This window comes from Cryptomeria japonica, chromosome 4 (assembly GCF_030272615.1).
Source record: "Cryptomeria japonica chromosome 4, Sugi_1.0, whole genome shotgun sequence".
In the NCBI taxonomy this organism is placed as follows: Eukaryota; Viridiplantae; Streptophyta; class Pinopsida; order Cupressales; family Cupressaceae; genus Cryptomeria; species Cryptomeria japonica.
Genome location: NC_081408.1, coordinates 644,696,391 through 644,717,787, shown reverse-complemented (window position 1 = coordinate 644,717,787; position 21,397 = coordinate 644,696,391). Strand labels below are relative to the sequence as shown.

The 21,397-nt window shown below is 35.6% G+C and overlaps 1 protein-coding gene across 1 annotated transcript; it reads left to right on the top strand.

Moving 5' to 3' along the window:
• Positions 1-19,080: 19,080 nt before the first annotated feature.
• Positions 19,081-20,448, top strand: LOC131047662 (non-symbiotic hemoglobin 1-like). Its single transcript, XM_057981458.2, has 6 exons — positions 19,081-19,195; positions 19,304-19,444; positions 19,567-19,696; positions 19,778-19,892; positions 20,007-20,123; positions 20,218-20,448. Exons 1-6 carry the CDS (start codon positions 19,135-19,137, stop codon positions 20,350-20,352), a joined length of 699 nt encoding a protein of 232 aa, XP_057837441.1. The 5' UTR covers positions 19,081-19,134; the 3' UTR covers positions 20,353-20,448.
• Positions 20,449-21,397: the final 949 nt, after the last annotated feature.

Below are 21,397 nucleotides of genomic sequence, written 5' to 3'. Positions count from 1 at the left end.
TGATTTCAATAAAAATAAATAAAAGAGTTACTTGGGATATCAACAATAATAGATTTTAAAATAATATTTTTTAATAAAAAGTCAGGCATTCTATATTGATTTTAACGGGTGCTACTTTTTAATTTAATAAGGAACGGCTTAAACCACACACACTAAGTTTACACTTCTAAACTTAAAAGTGTTAAACACTCAGAATTGACTAACATTCTCTAGGCTGTAATATGTTGCTTAGTGCGTGTGGTTTAAGGCTGGCCAATTAATAATTTGATTTAATAATAAGTATACAAGTATACTCAATGTCCCCCCTATGCTACTAATTAAGCTTTTCTTATTTTTGGACAACCAACCAAATTTTTTTTTTGGTTGAGAGATGGCCGTGTCTAATTTTTTTATTGGAATAAATAAGAAAAATGTATAGGAATGAAGTAGATTTGCTAAAAAATCATTTTACACAGTTGTTTTAAAGGTTCAACACAATTAAATATCAAAACACTTATTATGGTTGATTGAGGAACCACCCAAAACAAGCAATCAATACAATGTCAAAAAGTCACCTAAAAGGTGAATGATAATCTTTAAAAACAATCATGGATAGAAGTTCAAAACAACCTCTATAAATGGTAAACATGAGTAGATAAAATTGTTGAAGACATCCAAGAGAAAGAGTTGCAATTGATAGTCGAACCCAAAGAATCTCACAATCTTAGGAACACAATGATGGCCACATAAGATGGAATAAAGTTGATTAGCCATAAACAATAACTAGAAGAATCAAAGCATAGAGAAACCTATCATATGAACCTCCAATGGAAGTCACCTTCTCCAAGTCGATCTCCTAAGGTCAATTTGGTTATTGAATAAAGAAAGAACATTCACTCCAACTATAGTATATTGCCTCAAGTTGTATGCAGATCTATATAGAAATTATGTTGGACTAGACCATCAAAAGCTCAATAGAAACATCTAAAACAAATCAAATATATGGAGGAAAACTTGGTTAGAATTCCAAGTAGCCAATAAGAAGGAATCATGGAGGAAGGGTGGACAACTAAGCTTTCTAAGAGGATATGTTGTTCGAATGAAATTCCTCAACCTCCATCAATTGTGCTAAGAATTTATGGATAGTAATAGACATGTTAGAATCATCTTCATTATGATATTGGCAATAAGAAGTACAACTGGCCATGCTATGGTATAAATTGGAACAACTAATCGAAATCTCAATTGAGGTTGGGTATAGGGTGTTGAAAAGAATAGTCAAACATCTAGATGTCCAAATGCAATTGAGGATGACTTATCTATAGGTCTAGGATACAAGGTTAAGCTTATTAGAGGCACACAGGAGTATATTTCCAAGACCATTTGAAAGGGAATGGGGCAAGTGGGATGGAGAAAAGGGTATGCAAAAGATTTATGGTGGCAAGACTAGAAAGCATGCTTAAGGGATTTGGGTTTAGAGTAAAACTAGTAAGATAGGGGGATGAACAAAGGTGTGGTGATTTCCAATAGGGAGCTTGACATGGAGGATCTTCCAAGCTAATAGTTGAGACTAAGAATTAACCTTAGACTTCAAGATTTGTTGGCTAAGTCTGTTCCATTTAGATTGGTTAAAGATGTAGTTCCATAGAGAGTTTAAGCACATGGAGATGTCAAGTGATGGGGCAAGTTGTCTATAGATCAATTTTAGGGGGAAATAATAGAGGTTGTGAGAACTTTATCATTGCCAATCTTTGTAGAATTAATTGTGACTTTGGAATTAAAAAAATGATTTTAAAGGCTAGGAGGTACAAGTCGCTAAATAATCAAAATCACATGTTTACTAGAATGGGATAAGTTGTACTCATATTTAAGATTTTGTCAGGCCTTCCAACTAAATTTATGTTAGGGTCCAAAAGATCACAAAAGGTTTGAATTCCTTTTTTGAAAAAGCATTTACCATGAAGTTGTTTTACCTCACCCAAGGGCCTATTATCTAGTTGAATGTGTTTATGCACCACTAAATGGATGAGGAGGAAAAACTTAAACCATGGCTCATGTATATGTTAGACATGGTAAAACTATAAACGATATCGATGACTTGTGTATATGTTAGACATGGTAGAACTAAGAGTCACTACTTAGAGAAAATACTTTGGAAGCAAAGAGAAAAACTCTAAGGAATGGGTTTCAAACCCTAATGGATATCTTACAATGAATGATGCATAAAATTTAAAAGGTCCCTTATGTTCACCACCACAACCTGTCCCAAGGCCCCACGGGTCATTCAACCTATAGAAGCTGAAACCCACTAACTGCTTAATCTGAGGACATCATCGATGAATAAAAAAGAGAGTGTGGAGCCCTTGAAAATGACAAATCCAAAGGATCTAATCATGTTGACAACTTAGATGTAGACCTTTTAAACACACAAGTAGAGACTATTGAGAGAGACATTTCTAGGGCATCGCCACAACCTGAGAACAAGCTTAATGAGAATACCCAAATTACAAACCCACTCCACTCTTTTGAACACCACTAGATGTCGAGAGGAGGGCAGGGTGAACCAACATATACAAATACTTGATCACTTTAAAGTACTTGAACAATAACATCCATCCAAACACATATGCATGAAAGTAAACAACAAAAACATCAATTGCAACCACACAAGAACACCAAGCTTTTAATGTGGAAAACCAAAACTGGGAAAAACCATAGTGAAAATCAAACTCACATTATATGTTAATTGATTACAATATTTAAGGCCAACGACCAAGGAGATCACTACTCTGGACTTGTAGGCTAAGGCACACAACCTTAGGAAAGATACAAGATAAGGACTTGCTCAACTAAAGATCACTTCTTCGGGACAAGATACAAAACAATTGGCTAGATACAATAAGAATAATAGACTAAATTGTATAGTAAATAGCATCTATTAGATTGTGGATAACAATTCACAACTTAATATGCATCTGTCTGCTTTGCAATACTTCTAGACCTCTGATTTACTTCAAATTTGCATCTCATTTGTATCAACCATACAAAACCACATCACTTTCTTCATATGATACTCCATATCATATATCCATACAAAAATTTGTTGATTTATCCATTATATATCAATTGGATCAACAATCTAGGTCAGCCAAAAGAAAATGTAATATGTACATAATATCAACCCAATATATATATCATTGGGAAGGTAAAGAAAACATATGAGGGTTCACAGAAAGTCAGCACACCTTCCAAATATAACCAAAAGACTTTACATGCAACTGCTCAGACTAAAACACATAAGCTAGTACAAACTGATTTGCTTAACCCCAAATATCTTAATTTGGACCCAAAAACATAATAAGCGACCACCACAAAAGAGGTACAACACCTTAGGAATGATAACAACTAATTTACAACATCCTCAAAGCAGTATCAAGATGAGGAAAGCAATGCATTCCTCTGCACACTCCTAAAAACAACACTATAGAACTAATAGACAGCAATGTCACTTATAAATCAACAATCCATTAAACTAGAAAACTAAAATCAAGCTGCTAGAACTATTCTACAATAGTAAACATAACCATATGAAACTTATCTATTACGAACACATATTTTGGACCATGATACTATTCACTACAACAATCAATAGAGATAACAACATCATTTCCGAAACAAACAAAGAACAATATTCTTTTGAAAACACCTCATATCATCATCCCAAACCATCGAGACAGTACAACATCAATCTACAAATAACTCTAGCATATAATCAATCAAATAGGCATCCAGACCAACAACCAAATGAAGCCAACCATTAGGAGCACGAACTAGTATAATCATAGTTCATCATAATACATCTAGACCACTAGTGCCAACATATGGATGACACTATCAGGTTTTACATCAATGAAAACAATGACACACATATGTGTAACACACTATTTGTGGTGACAATGCATTAGGTAAAATCATTACCTTTGAATTCCCAAATGATATTGTTGATGTTAATTCTAAAATCAAAGCCAAAAGAGTTATTCTTTTCTTTCTTAGAGAAGTCCCAACTAAACAAGAGTTTTTTAAATGCACTTGTAATACCTTGGAATAAAAGGGTTCAATTATAGAATGTTTTAGAGGGTTGGATAGGGGTTATAAGGCCTGCACTTTGTATACCTAGAATATGCCCATATACTACTTCAATATGGTTCATGGATAATTTATGGATGAATATGTTATATCTAGGCTTGAGACATTGATCGCCACCCTAAAGATATCTCAAATTCCAAATATCCAATGTGGGTTGAATTCCCATTCCTAAACCTTGTATTTCCTCCTTTCATGAATGAAATAGCTTCTTAGTTGGGAAAGCTACTATGGTGTAAAAACAACCTTGATAAATGGTCCAATCTACATGTTTAGCCTTTCTCTTGCATAGAAATAGACCTCCTCCAACAAATTCTAGTTACCATTAAACTTGTTGGACTAGGTTTTGAGTTTTACCAATGAATCTCCTACCTGAACAAAAAAATGATTAATTCTATTTTCATTGGGAAGGTCACCTTATTTGAGATTTCCCTATCTATAAAGCATATGATATTCCTTAGTCTTCTAATGACCCTCAACTTACTAGGCCTTCTCCCTCAATCACCCCCCTATAACCCCTCATTCCCACTAAATCTTCTTCTCCAACACCTAGAACCTCCACTTATTCACCCTCTTCCACCCCCTTCCTACTACCACCCCTTCCTCTCCCCCTCAATACCTATCAATCCACAACTTCCCTTCCTTCAAAGATGTTTCTCTTGGTTCAACAACTCTAGTGATTTTAGGAGAACGAAGGATATTGCCTCTTCCACCTCCTCAATTTTCTCTATTAGAGTTCTCCTTTGCTAGAAACTCCCCCATCGCATTCATGATTTTGATCTCGATATTACTCTCATGAAAGGTCTAATTTTCAACACTAATTGGCCCTTCAAGCATGCTAATCTAAAAGTTAGTTCACCACACTCCTACATGATGAGAAAACTCTCCATGAATCCTCCTAATGAATGGTAACATTTAATCTTGCAATGTTCAGGGGTTAGCAATCCCCTCTCGAAAGTACCTTGTTAGATAGTGTTGGCAACAACAATGAGGGAAAACTGAGAGTTGGGGGGGGGGGGGGGGGGGGTGGTTGAATCAATTTTCTCCAGATCTACAAACTTAATCACAAAAACAAATATGATAAATTACAACAATAACAAAGATAAGCAAGATGATAACACAACACACAACACCAATATTTTGACGTGGAAAACTCAGTTAAGGGAAAAACCACGATGGGAACCTACCCACAATAAGATGATACTCTGCAATAGTATGTGAAAATATTACAATGGGGAATGCACATGCATTCAGGCACACTGCCTAGAGCTCACTACTCAATAGATAATGACTTGGAAGGCTACAACCCTCAGGGAAGTCTCACTAACTTACAAGAAGATTCGGACTACAATCTAGAAGGAATGAACTGCAATAATAGCATCTCCAATTGCTTGATGACAATTCCGGTTAAGCACAATGTCTTCTCTACAACACCAATCTCTCCTCAATAACAATGCCAAAGGATGAATCCTTGATTGCACATACACCACTCTATGATAATGCAGACATGACCTTGATACCTAAATTACATGACAATATCACCTATTTATACAATTCATCAACCTTGACAACAAGGTTGGCTAAACCCTCAACTCACAATTACAAAATTATATCACACGGAACATATATCAACCACTAGACAAATATAATTATTTACATGACATAACATGGACCTAAACCAAATCTCTAAACACGCAACACCACCGAAAATCATGCCAATATCAACCACAACACGCTACACCAACAGGAAAACCACATAACACGAAGAACATCACCGATTCAACAAAATCTCGAGCAACTTGCACACTGATCAATGAAGATCATAAAAAACAAATAGGAAACAATTAGGAAACACCAACAAGCAAATTAGAATCATCAGCAATAGCTGCACCAACACCACTTACCGAATCTTCATCGATCAACATTTGAAACTCAAAGACAACAACAACTGTCACGAAGAAAAGATAACTTGTAGAGAACCAAATCACGAACCATCTAAAATGAAGATACACAAGACCATCCCAAATAATATCCCAAAATCTCAAATCAAGATCTGATCACATCATAATATATAGGAGGAAATACTAAACTCTATAAAGCACTGATCATATAAACAAACTACAAAACCGAATCATATGATATGATCAATTAAGCTTCCCGGATCACCAACACCAGCAAACCATAATCACAATGAACTAATCTACAATCATCGGAGCAATAATATGTTGACATCAATGACAACAACATATCCTAGCAACAACAATGTCCAACAATCTCCCCCTCTGGCATTGATGGCAACAGATGAATATGAAAAACAATCAATGCAAAGAAGGAATCATCTCCAACAAACTCCCCCTAAGATCAAGAAGATAAAATAGTTTTTCACATGCGTCTCTCCCCCTTTGATAGCAATGCCAAAGATAAAATACAGATTATGCTACTCTCCCCAAAACTCATCCTCATGAATCTCTCCCCATAAAACACATAACCAAACTACTCCACCAGAGGAGCAGTACCAACTCATCAATCTAGATAGAGAGATAAGACTGTGAGGTCCATCAGATTGATGCAACTCAATGCATCCAGATCTCATCAAGAGGGATAGAACCCCTAACTTGTCTCTCAAATAGACAAATCTATATATAGGAAAAGGCTTAGTGAAAATATCAACAATTTGTTCCCTTGTAGATTCATACTCCAACTTAACTTCCTCTTCACTGACTTTCTCCCTCAAGTAATGATATTTGATTGACACATGTTTAGTCTTTGAATGTTGCACTAGATTCCTTGACATATTAATAGCATTGAAATTATCATAGTATATGACAATAGGCTCATTAGAGATAACTTTGATATCCTTCAACATTTGCTTCATCCAAACCACCTGAGTGTAGCTACTAGCAACAAAAATGTACTTAGCTTCAACAGTAGATAAGGACACTAAATCTTGTTTCTTACTAGCCTATGAAACCAATTTCTTATCCAAAAAGAAAGCACCACCGAATGTACTCGTTTGGTCATCGACATCACCAGCCGAATCAAAATTAGTGTAAGCACATAATATGAAATCATCATTCGTCTGATACCACAAACCATAATCCACAGTTCCCTTCAAGTATCTGAATATTCTCTTAACAATAGTGACATGACTCTCTTTCAGATCAACTTGATATCTAGCAACCACGGACACAACATGCATAATGTCCGGCCTAGTCTGAGTAAAATATAGCAGTCCACCAACCATAGACCTATACAAAATCTGATTAGCTTTCAACGATTCATCATTCTTAGATAATTTGCAGCTAGCCACCATAGGAGTTCCAACTGGTTTGGAATCATCTAACCCAAACTTTTTCAACAATTCCTTCACATATTTAGTTTGAGATATAAAAATACCTTTCTGAGTTTGTAAAATTTGCAAACCTAAGAATTTTTTTATCTCACCTATCATAGACATCTCAAATTTCTTCTGCATATCACCGACAAACTCCATGCTCAAGTTATCATCACCTCCAAAGATAATATCATCAACAAAGACTTCAACAATTAAAATGTTATCATTCTCAATCTTAAAGTACAAATTACTATCAACAATCCCTTTATTAAATCCCAATTTTAGGAAGTACTTATCCTATCTAGCATACCAGGCCCTAGGGGCTTGTTTCAATCCATAAATAGATTTCTTCAGTTTATAAATACCATGTCTCCATCATCTGATAATGGAAATCCATCAGGTTGCTCAATGTAGACTTCTTCCTCAAGATCACCATTCAAAAAGACAAATTTGACATCCATCTGATATACCTTGAAATCTTTATAAGCAGCATATGCAAGCAACAGTCTAATAGCTTCAAGTTTGTCTACTAGAGAAAAAGTCTTCTCATAATCAATTCCTTCTTTCTGTTAATATCCTTTGCATGCCAGTCTTGCTTTATTTCTGACAACTTCACCGACTTCATTCAATTTATTCTTGAATATCCATTTAGTACCAATCACATTCTTATCTTTAGTTCTAGGCACAAGCTCCCATGTGTTATTCTTTTCAATATGATCAAATTCTTCTTCCATAGCTCTCATCCAATTTTCATCTTTGCAAGCTTCAACAACATATTTAGGTTCAATTTTAGAAATCAAACATACCTCTTTAGTATCTAGCCTTCTTCTAGTCATCACACCTTTATTTTTATCTCCAATAATGTGATTTTTTTAATGATTTAGTCTTACATACCTTAGAGTCTTTTGATTGTTCTGATTTTTAGGTTCCTGCACCTCTCCATCAACATCAGCAACATCCGGATTAACGGTTTCTATCGGATCTTTCTTATTTGATTCCTCAGTCTAAATAGACATTATAATAACATGCTGACCATCATCATATCCACATGCTCTGATCTCTTTCCCAAGGTTTTCATCCACCTTCTCATTTGCACTCTCTACTATCTTTCTTTATCTCTTATTGTAGCATCGGTAGGCTTTGCTCTTTGTTAAATAATATCCCAAGAAAATTCCTTCATCACTTCTTGCATCAAACTTTCCTATGTCGTCATATCTCTTGATATAACATTTGCTACCAAATACTCTAAAATATCTCATAGTAGGAACATGATCAAACCATAACTCATAAGGAGCCTTACCCGTATCACCTTTGATATGAACTTGGTTAAATATGTAAACATCAGTGCTAATAGCTTCTCTCCAATATATCTTTAGAATATTTCCTTCAATCAGCATAGTCCTTGCAACATCCAAAATAGTCATGTTCTTTCTTTCAACAACTCCATTCTGTTGAGGGGTTCTAGGAGTAGATAATTGTCTTCTAATCCCATGCTTCTCACATAATGAATTAAACTCACTGGAACAAAAATCTCCACCTCTATCAAATCTCAAACATTTGACCTTCAATCCTGACTCAATCTCAACCTTTGCTTTGAATATCTTGAATTTGTCTAATGCTTCAGATTTCTCCTTCAAAAAGACAACCCACATCATCCTAGAATAATCATCAATTAGCAACATAAAATATCTATCACCTTGCACACTTCTAACATTTGTAGGTCCACACAGGTTAGTATGCACGAGATCTAACAATCCATCAGATGTATACTATTTGCTCTTGAAAGAAATTCTTGTTTTCTTACCCAATTGACATTCCTTACAGATCAGATTAGCAGGCTTAACAATCTTAGGAAGATCTCTAACAACTTGAATAGAACTAATATTAATCAATGAATCAAAGTTAACATGACAAATTCTCCTATGCCACAACCGACTTTCATCAATCTGAGCAATCAAACAACTTTTCTCACCAGCATTCAAATGAAAAATATCACCTTCAGTCTTAGTTCGAGATGCAATCTCTATACCAGAGGCATTTAGGATCTTGCATTTACCATTCTTGAATTGAAATTCATAACTTTTGTCAACCATCTGTCCAACACTCAAAATATTATGCTTCAAACCTTCAACATACAAGACATCATCAGTATTATGCCTACTATCAAAGGATATAGAGCCTCTACCACGGATCACACATGCTTTGTCATCTCCAAATCTTACTATTCCACCATCATACCTTTCCATACTCACAAATTTGTTTTTATCACTGATCATATGATGTGAACGACCACTGTCAATTACCCATTCATCTCTTTCCTCAACCTTAGCAGCTAAAGCTTTCTCCTCAATAGTGTAGCTAATGGGATCAACAAGTACCAGTCCATCTTCCTTAATGGCAAGAAATACAACTTCATCTCCTTCTAATTCTTCATCTGTAACACCTTCATTAGTAGCATAATAGTAGTTCTTCTAATTCTTATACTTCCACTTAGACTTGTAACACTTATCATACTTCTCATGCTTCTCATATCTATCATTTATGTCATTCTTATCAAATTTATCATGCCTATCATACTTAGCCATTCTCTCCAAGCACCTAGAAGCCAAATGTCCTGCCTTATTGCAAGAAAAATATTTCAAAGGCAATTTTTCATCATACTTATCGACTCCCTTAGGAAATCTTTGGGCAACCAATGCTTCAAGCTCATCCAGTTCTCTTTCTTTCTCTTCCATCTCTCTCCTTTCTCTTTCATATCTAGATATTTTGCATTATTGAGGTTCATACTTCTGCTTTCTGGATATAGATGCTTTAAATGTTGTCTTAGACTTTCCATGTGATTCACCAGATTTTCTCAGCTCAAATAAAATAATCTTTCCAACCAACATATCTCTTGTCATAGTGGTCACACTCCGGATCTCATCAATAGAAGCTACCTTATGTTTATAAGATGGAGGCAAAGAGCTTAGCACCTTAGCAACAATTTCATCTTCTTCAAGGGTTCCACTAGCACATCTGATACCTAAAACAAGGTCATTCACCTTATCCATAAAGGTCTTTATGTTCTCATCTTCTCCCATCTTCAACATCATATTTCCCTTTCAAACTCTACAAAACATAGCAACTTTGACTTATTTATCTCCCGTTTACAGGGTCTCAAGCTTCTCCCATATCTCATGTGTGGTCTGAAGTCCCATTATATTTGTCATTTCTAAATCAGTCAAGGTACTCAACAATGCTTCCTTCGCTCTAATATTATGTTCATCTTCCTTGATCTCATCAGCAGTAACCTATCCATTTGGAGGAGAAGAATAGGCATTCTTTGTAATCGTCCAGTAATCTTCTCCAAGACATCTCAAGTGCACTTCCATCCAGTTCTTCCATATAGCATAGTTACTACCATCAAATCTCGGACTATCCTTAAAGTTAACACCTCCAGTTCGAGTTGTCATCCCGGATCTCCTCAAGCGGTTAAGCTTCTTCTGGAGGATCTAGATTTGATGCCAATTGTTGGCAACAACAATGAGGGAAAATTGAGGGGGGAAGGGGGGGTGAATCAGTTTTCACTGGATCTACAACCTTAATCAAAAAAATAGATCTGATAAATTACAACAATAAAAAAGATAATAAAGATGATAACATAATACACAACACAAAGATTTTGACATGGAAAGCCCGGTTAAGGGAAAAGCCACGATGGGAACCTACCCACAATAAGATGATACTCTACAATAGTATGTGAAAATATTACAATGGGGAATGCACATGCATTCAAGCACATTGCCTAGAGCTCACTGCTCAAAAGATAATGACCCAAAAGGCTACAACCCTCAGGGAAGTCTCACTGACTTACAACAAGATTCAGACTACAATCCGGAAGGAATGAACTACAATAATAGCATCTCCAAATGCCTGATGAAAGTTTCGGTTAAGCACAATGTCTTCTCTGCAATACCAATCTCTCCTCAATTAGAATGTTGAAGGATGAATCCTTTATTGCACATACACCACTCTCTGATAATGTAGACACAACCTTGATACCTAAATTACATGACAATATCACCTATTTATACAATTCATCAACCTTGACAACAAGGTTGGCTAAACCCTCAACTCACAATTACAAAATTACATCACACAGTACAAAGATCAACCATCGGACCAATATTATAATTTACATGACATAACATGGACCTAAACCAAATATCTAAACACACAACACCACCAAAAATCATGCCAAGATTAACTCCAACATGCTACACCACCAGGAAAATTGCATAACACAAAGAACATCATCGGTTCAACAAAATCACCAACAACTCGCACAACAATCAATGCGGATCATCAAAACAAATAGGACACAATTAGGAAACACCAAAAAGCACATTAGAATCATCAAAAATAATTGCACCAACACCACTTATCAAATCTTCATCGATCAACATCTGAAACTCAAAAACATCAGCAACTATCACGAAGAAAAGAAAACTTGCTGAGCACCAAATCATGAACCATTTGAAATGATGATACACAAGACCATTGCAAACAATATCCCAAAATCTCATATCAATATCTGATCACATCAGAATATACTTGAGGAAATACTAAACTTTGCAAAGAACTGATCAGATAAACAAACTGCAAAACCGGATCATATGATATGATCAATTAAGCTTCCTAGATCACCAACACTAGCAAACCATAATCACAATGAACCAATCTGAAATCACAAGAGCAGGAATATGTTAACATAAATGACAACAACATATCCTATTAGCAACAATGTTCAACAAATAGTCTATTTAGATGAATCAGTTTGATATCATCATGCTACAAGAAGTTAAAGTTAATGGTGTGTTTCTGGAAGCCACTCTTGCTTCCATTTGGAAATATGCTCTCTTCTTCAACACCATTCATTCTAAGGGTTGTGGAGGAGCTATTCTTGGTCTTACCCCTTGGATTGCCAAACATTTAGTTGCATCTAGAAGTGACCATAATAATTGTTGTATTTGACCCACTATCATCCTTCATCACACCCTATATGGATTTTGTTTCGTCTATACTCCCAACACATCCTTAAAAAGGAATCTTTTTGTGGGAATGGATGCGTCTTTACCTCCCTTATGAAAACTAGGTTTTAGGGAGTGACTTCAACATGGTGGAACACTCCATTGACCATAGTTGGGAAAACCCCATTCACTTCTCTCAATTGGAGTTTGATGCTTGGACTTTTTAAATTGTAATGCTTTGGGTGTGCATGATCCTTTCTTGGGTTAAAAAGACCTTCACATACCTCACTGGTATACTTGGTCTAATTTTTGGGAATGATTTTTGAGGAAGACAAGTTGCCTTGATGGATACTATATTTCTCATAACTGTTGTATCATGCCTTCTCTATGGGCTCTTTTGATCCATCTTGACCTTGCTGCCACCCTTTTTGGCCACTTCCCCATTTTAACCACTCTTTCTCCAATTCACCACCACTTCCCAATGATATTCTCTTCAAACTTAATGTGACTCATATCCAACAATAGGACTACATTGATGGGCTTTTAGCTACCTGTGATGTGTGAAATAACTATTACACATTGCACATCTTTCTTACATGATTATGTTTGGTGAGCCTCTACTAAACAAAATGAGTAGTTTGTGCATGTGCATTCTCTTCTACTAGCCAACCCGCATGGCCCTTCTCTTTAGCAATTTGTTTCCCATACTGAGCATCTTTATCGAAAATTGGTTGTTTATAAAGGAAAAGGATCTCAAACTTGTGCTCATCTCCAATGGATCAAGGATGATGAATGAGGTTCCAAATTCATCTTCTTATACTTGAAACATATTTACAAAAAAAGGAGTAAATTTCTATCATCAAATATATTTATAAAATTCCACAAACTAGCCACTCAGACATTATCAAAACTTTTTTGAATCTTACTACAAATAGCTTTTCACTCATGAAACAACATATGATCCCCTAATTTATATTGTGGAGGAAAGTGTGCTAGAGTGTATCCCTCACATAATTGGTGAAGACCATAGTAAATTTCTTAACAAGTCTCTTTCAATGGAAGCAACTGATGATGCACTTTATAACATGGCAATTGAAAAGAGCCTTAGAATAGATGGACTTCCTATTGAACTCTATCATGCTATATGGCCTTACATTCATAAAGACTTCTATTATGTGTATTCTGGATGAGTTGAAACTAGTTCTTTAGGAACAATCCCTAATGAAGACCTCATTAAACTCATTCCTAAAGACAAGGATGAACATTTTGTGGTTGGTTGGTGACCCATTACATTCCTTAATATCTCATACAAATTTATAGCCAAAGATTTGGCTAGGAGAATCAAACCCATTACTCAAAATATAGTGCAATTAGAACAACAAGATTCTTAGGATGAAGATTTGTCCTTGACAATCTTGTGTTAGCTTGGGAAACAATTGAATGGGCTCAACAAACTGCCCTAGATGCTCTCATTCTCAAGTTATATTTTGGCAAAGCCTATGATTGCATTCAATGCCCTTCATCCCTAACATGTTGAAATGGTTGGGATTCTGTCCTAAAATTTGTGATCACATCAAAATTCTCTTCATAGATGCTAATGCCAAATTTGTAGTTAATGGCTCCCTCTCTTCTCAATTCCCTCTTCAAAGATCTATCACCAAGGTGTTCCTCTTGCCTCTTTCTTGTATGTCCTTGTTGTTGATGCTCTTGCCTATCTAATCCATCATGCAAAGGCTAATCAACTTATTCATGGAATCTCATTACCAAATAATGCCACTACCATCAACTCACACTTTGTTGATGATAGCTTGGTTTTTTATTTAGAATACTACGAAAGAGGTGGTTAATAATGTTGTCCTCATTTTGGCTAAGTCACAAAAATAGGACAACCCCTACAACTTTTTTTCCAATTTGTAGTCCACGTTCTCTAAGAATGATTTTTGAGGTCTCATGCATGATTTAGGATCCTCAATTCTTGATTTTTAGGCTCTAGTCCTTTTCTGGCTCTTTTAAGTTAGTTTTGTGTTTTCGTGTAAATCGGGGTTACAAACACGAATTACACTTCCCCTTCAAAATTCTTAGTCTGGTGCAAATTAAGTTTGTAAACCCGATTTACACCACCTTATAGCTAAGTCTTTCATGTTAGGTGCAAGTCGAGGTTATAACCCCGACCTACACCTAAAGCCTTTGAAATCCTATTTTTGGTGCAAGTCAGGGTTGTAACCCCAACTTACACCAAGTTCTCCCTTTTAGGTGCAAGGCGGGGTTACAACCCTGACTTGCACCAAGTCCGCCCATCTTGGTGTAGATTGGGGCCGTAACCCCGACCTACACCAAGGTCTTACCCAATGGTGTAAATCAGGACTATAACCCTAATCTACACAGGACTATAACCCTAATCTACACTAGATCCTTTCCCAACTGTGCAAGTTAGGTTTATAACCCCGACCTACACTGTTTCCTTTGCATTTTGCCAAAGTGCCAAGTGTTAGTGCAAATCGGGGTTGTAACTCCGACTTGCAACATGTTTCTTAGGTGTAAATCGAGATTATAACCCCAATTCACACCGAAGTCAATTTTTTTTCCCTTTGTGTTTGCATAAGTGCAAATTGGACTTGTAAGTCTGATATGCACCTATATGACTGTTGATCCTTCTCAAATGCAAATCAAACTTATAAGTTTGAAATGCACTTCATGACCACCTTTTGGTCATTTTTGTCCAACTCTAGGAATTCTTCAAATCCATTTCTGCATCTCCACTCGAGATGCCAGATTCAACACATTAGGACCAAATGATTGTGAAATACAGGGTACCAAATGGGAACATGAAGACTTCATTGGTGAAGAATGTTAGAAACAAGATGAGGCTCCAAACACTCAGTCATCTTTATGCATCTCTATCCTAAGTCAAATCGAACTCTACCTTTGAATTGGTCACAAATTAGTTGTAACTTTCCTAGTTTCATGCTGCAACTCTCCTCTATATATATGAGGATGCTCATTGTAATAAGGATCTTTTTGATCTTCTTGATCTTTTTGGATTGAGGAATCTTTAATCTATATGTCGAAACTCTATCGAAGTGAAGAGCAAAAGTGAAACTTTGTGTTCCTATTGTTGTTTTACAAACTTGATCAAATAAGAAGAAAGCTTTGGCATCTAGAATTTGTGTTGGATTCATTTGTGGTTTATGGTGAGAGTGTTCTTATGTCATTCTTGTTGTATATTCTTATTTTGTTCAAGTAAAGGTGTTGTTGAGGAAATATTGTGAAAGAGTACGAACAATTGTTGGTTTGTCAACTTTGTGTCATATTTCAGCTTTTGTTTATTAGGATTAATAGAAGGATATATAACTTGAAAACTTTGATTTCATATTTTTATTCTAAGAAAATATTATCAAAAGTTTTAACACGATATCAAGAAAGAGACTTTTTGCTTTATTTGTTATCTTGGTACATACCTTGGGTTACATAAGTTATTTGTAAAAGGTTGATAGCATTATAGTGACTACAAGACTTTGAGCTTGAACATTGTTTTCCCATCCTGGAGAAGCAATGAGGGACTTTGTGCCTTCATGGAAACTTTGCTTCTTTACTTATTTGTATTTGATCATTCCTACATTTTGGGTTGATTTGTAACATTGAAAGTGTAAGAATTATTGTTGTTCTATATTGTAAATTCTTTCTTGAAGAAAGAGGAGAGAATAACATCTATTTTGAAAAAGAGAATAGAATGATGTACCACCCAAGTTTAGATTAGAAACTTCATAAGTTATATTTTAAAAAGAGTAGTAAGTGAAAGGGGGAGCCTTCCCTAAGAAAGTAGGAGAGATTTAATCTCACACGTTGTGCTTGAAGCTACAATTTTGTAAACTTCTTGACTTTGCAAAATTTTCAACCAACAAATACTTCAAATACCTTGGACATATTTTGTATCACATATGGATCCAAATTGGTTATGTACAATACATAATTTATTATGTCTCATCTTCATTTTTGCCCATCATAGATTCCTACTAAATAGAAAGAATTAAAGTATGGAATCATTAGATATCTGGGCATCCCTTTCAAAGTTCAAATTTCTCTAAAAGATATGTGGACTTGGTTTATAAACAAAATCAAGGCCAAAATTTTTAGTTGGACTAATATATTCCTATCTATGGATGGTTAGATACAAGTGGAAAACAAAATCCTGCTTGCTAGTAATGTATATATATCCTCATGTTGGTTGTCTTCTCAAAATTGCTACAATCAATTAACCCAACTTATTAGGATTTTTTTATGGGCCAACTGGGGAAACAAAAAGGGACTTCTTGTTTCTTCCTGGAAGCATTACATTCAACCTAAGGACAAGGGAGGGCTAGGAATCCTATCTCCATACACACAAGGAATCTGGCTAACAACCAAGTGAATAATCAGAGTGTTGGATGGATATGCTCCTTAGAAGGAACTGATTAAATTTCACATCCAAATTGCCTTTGCTAGTTGTTGTTGTGTAATTTTTAGTTGGAAAGACATGATCCCTTTAACTCATTTCTTTAAAACTCATGGCTACACAATCTAACATTATTTGGAAAGTGTGGTAGATCACTTCAACAAAACTAATTTAGTTCAATCAGTCTATCAGCCATGAACTAGGTTTCCCTTATTCCTCTATTTGGTGGAACTAGTTGGATAAAAAAAATGACAAACCGTTAGGTACTTTTAATATGTTGAAAAGAAAATGCCTATTTAAAAATGGTATTCAATTTTTTTTGGATCTATGGGACCCCTTCACCTTCCAATGGAAAACACGACCTCTTCTTAAAATCCAATTCCACCTCTTAGCCTTTGATAAGTAGACAATTATTAAAAATTTATAGTTAGTTACTCATAAACTTAGTAATCTACTATCTTTGGACTGCCATGCAATTTTTTTGAATAATTGGAGATGGCCTAATGGTTGTGGATTCAACTTCTTCACTCTTCAAACCATCTACAAACACTTATATCACCATCTCACCTTGTCTCAATAGGATGTGGCATCACTCTTCTCTTCATTCCAAATGAAATAAACTAAGTCTCTAAATCGAGAAGTCTAAAGCTGATGCACAATTTCAACTCTTACCATGGAAAATTCCTCACGTTAAATTGCCTATTGGTAATTTCCTTAAATTTGTTCACCATCTTCCCACTTGTCCTTTTTGTGCCAAATTGGAATCTATATAACATGCCTTTTGGCTTTGCACTCATGCTAGAAACCTATGGAACTCTTTGTTCACTTCCTTGCCTACCTTATTTCCTCAAGCATGGTCTTGGAAATCAACACTCCTTGGTGCTTCTTCATCCTTCAATATTTTATCCCATACCTACAGACATGTGATTATCAAATATATTTGAAAAATTTGTTGCAATGTTGTTTTCTCTAATACAATCCTCCCCATGTAGTTAGAATTTCAAATGATATTAATTTGTCTCTCCAAATAGAGACTTTGCAAACAAGTTGTCATAACATCTCACACGATGGCAAAATTCATGATCTTCTTCTACAACTGCACACAAGTATTGAGAGTAACGAAGACCCAACTGTCAAATATTCACCTTTGGTTGCAGACTGTCAAGCATGAAGTTGTTCTATGTTATAGAATTCTGTTGAAAATGCTTCTCTAGTTTTTTTGTTATTTTCAATTGTAGTTTACATGTATTTACAACCTTCATTGTTATAATTTTGTTATAGTTTCTGCTATAGTTTTCTTGTTTTTGCAACCACCTTTGTTAGAGTTCTGACAACTACATATCAACGGTTCATGTTTCAGATGTTGAAGTTTCTATTTTAACGTTTCGAGTGTTAATGCAATTCTATATTTTACTTTCTTCAATAAAACATGGTCGCTACTGAGAAATCCACTTTTATTTAGAAACTACCTTCATATTAGAAACCAACAATTAAAGACTATGAATTGCAACTTAGAATTCTACTTTAGATATCTTATAGATAATTGAACTTGGGTCTCCACCCAATATTTTTAACCAATTAATCATTATTATAAATGAAAATAACGAATTAAAAAAAACAACCTAAACTTTAGATACACAAAAGTTCCACCTCGTTGGCTGGTTGAGGTTGATTTTGAGCTAATGACTAGGTAATAACTATAATAGTGCGAATCTTCTTATGCTACACAAAAGATAAGATCAAGGACCCCACGTGGGGCCCATGGAGCAGCGCAAAACTACTTATTAAAATTTGAATGCATTATCAGTCAACACGAATCACCTATTAAAATCTAAATCTTAGCAGAAAATCCACCTAAGTCAGGTCACAACCCTTACAAAATTGTTATATATCGCATCGTGTGACGCGAACATTATTCTCATGGCTTACGTTTCCATGCTCGGAACTAGCTACCTAAACGACAATGGCCAATGGTCGATTTCCTTTCATTAGAAAATTAGAAATAAGGGCATTCTACACACAAGAAGAAATGGTACAGAAACAACTAATGACTTTGGGATTTTAAAATTGCTTTGTCTGATCCATCTCCTCTGTGCAGTGTGCCGGCACATGTACTCACTCGGTTTTAAATTACAATCCCTTCCCTATATAATGTTCCTATTGTATTACATCTATCTGCAAAATCTTCATAGCAGGAGTAAGTTTAGTGTGGATTGAAGTTTTCATCCTGTTCAACAATGGCTGCTTTGTCTTCTGTGGGGTTTTTCACAAGCTCAAAAACAGCACTATTTCAGTCTGGTACGTTGATGAATTTTCTTGCCAAAATTGATAACAAGTTGAGATTTTGCTGATGTCTTTTCATTTCTCTAATGGTTGTTTTAAATTTTCTGTGATAACAAGTTACAGATGGAACTTTGAAAGCTGGGCTTGTGCGTTCCATGCATACCACCAATCGGAATACGCAAAAGTTGGGCTTGTCATGGATACAAACGCAGAGAATCGAAGAAGGCAAATTACTGAGGTCAAATACATCTGGTCTCTGCAAATGTAAGCTTCATTTCTTGAAGAAAACCAGAAATGCAGGACATAGAAGTTTTTGAATTTTAAAATGAGTGCATCAAATTTTCTGCTTAATTTTTTCTTAAATCCCACCTTTTTCTTTCACTTAGCTGGAAAATACGGCACTGCTGTGAATCTTCAAATAGTGGCCTTCTCCGATGAACAGGGAGTTCTGGTTAAAAAGTCATGGAAAGCCATGAAAAAGAATGCAGGCGAACTAGGATTTACTTTCTTTCTGAGGTGAGGATATACAAAAGGAATATATAGGAAAACTGATCTTTCTGTCTCATATTTCGCTTTTTAATTACCTGCTGGTTGCAGAATTTTTGAGATAGCCCCATCAGCAAAACGCCTGTTCTCTTTTCTACAAGATTCTGAGGTCCCTCTGGAGAAAAACTTGAAGCTTAAAGCTCATGCTCTCTCAGTCTTCACTATGGTGTGACCCAAATAGCCTTTTCTCTAATTTTCTTTTAAAATACCATTTCATTCTTGATATATATGTGTTTGAATGAATGATTAGTGTGTTAACAAGTACCAATCTTACTTGCAGACATGCGAATCCGCTGTACAGCTTGCAGAGAGTGGATCCATCAAAGTGCCAGAATCAACTCTGAAAGAATTGGGTGCAGTCCATTTCAAATCTGGAGTAGTTGATGAACATTACGATGTGAGTTAAAACCCAAAAAAATTGGCATTTTGAAAATTTAGATGCCATTAACCTTGTTGAGAGCTAAGCTTTAGATCCATGTGTGGCTGTGCAGGTGACTAAATATGCTCTGCTGAGGACTATAGAGGAGGCTGTGCCTGATTTGTGGTCTCCACAGTTGAAATCTGCATGGGAAGAAGCCTACTCCCAACTAGTTCAAGCCATAAAAAATGAGATGAAACCTGTATAGTAATCTGAAATCTGCTGTTAACAGATTGTCCCCCTGAATAAAGAATAGAAGATGGAAAAAATAAATTCCTTGGAAATGATTATTCTGTGAGAGTTCTCTGTGTTATGCAAAGATTTCTATGGAATGAATTCATTCAGAGCGTTATGCAGAGGTTTCTATTGAATGAATTCATTCAGAGCTCAGTGTTACCAGAGATATTTATGATTTTGTATGTCCACCGCTGAAATTTTTTTTTTTGTAAGCCAACATTGAAAGTTATATATATTTTATTATTATTGATTATATAATTTTTAAAGATTTAAAAATGAACAAACACAGCTATACAGCCATCAGATTTACATCTAACTTGAAAGATTGAAAATAATATATTTTAAAAAATAAATTAATAAACGTTTATAACAGTTTTGTTAAATTAAATTAATGGACCCCAATCATGGGGATAAGCCGCCCTACCTCCTTCATCAGGGCCTCATTTACAGGCTGTACAAATTTCATGAGGCCCTTTGCCCCCCCGGAGCCTCTCGCCCTCTCAGCCCCCTATGCCAACTCCTCAGCAGCTTGCTGCCCTTTCTATGGCCTTCTCCATATTTTTCCAATATCCGCATGAAGGCTTTGCTACGACCAACTTCTCCATGTCTCTGCTTGCTTATGCCTCCATTGTTTCTTTATATGCGGTCTCTCCCAACTTGACTCTATCCGCCTCTCCCAACGTTTCCCGCTCCTTGTCCAAGGGTAAAGGCAAAACCCTTGTTAAACGCAAACATATTGACTTCCCCTGATTCTGAGGTTAAAAGGAGATCCTCCACATTGGCTTCCAAAAGCTTGCATAAAAAGAAGACCCATGTGATTTTGTTAGGGTTCCCACAGATACTGAGAGGGGGGGGGGGGGGGGGGGCGGGTGAATCAGTATCTGACCGGTATTAAAATTTTCTTAAGACAAAACATGTAGAACATAAAGTAACAGTGTACTGGTATGCAAAAATTAATGTAAAAAACATAATAAAAAACATCCACATGAAAAGAACACCATAACACAAGATGTTTA

Bases quoted from the DNA above. Each gene is read 5' to 3' on its own strand.
- LOC131047662 (XM_057981458.2), top strand. From the start codon at position 19,135: ATGGCTGCTTTGTCTTCTGTGGGGTTTTTCACAAGCTCAAAAACAGCA. The intron at 19,445-19,566 runs GTAAGCTTCATT...TCTTTCACTTAG, and splicing joins TACATCTGGTCTCTGCAAAT to CTGGAAAATACGGCACTGCT. The intron at 20,124-20,217 runs GTGAGTTAAAAC...GTGGCTGTGCAG, and splicing joins TAGTTGATGAACATTACGAT to GTGACTAAATATGCTCTGCT.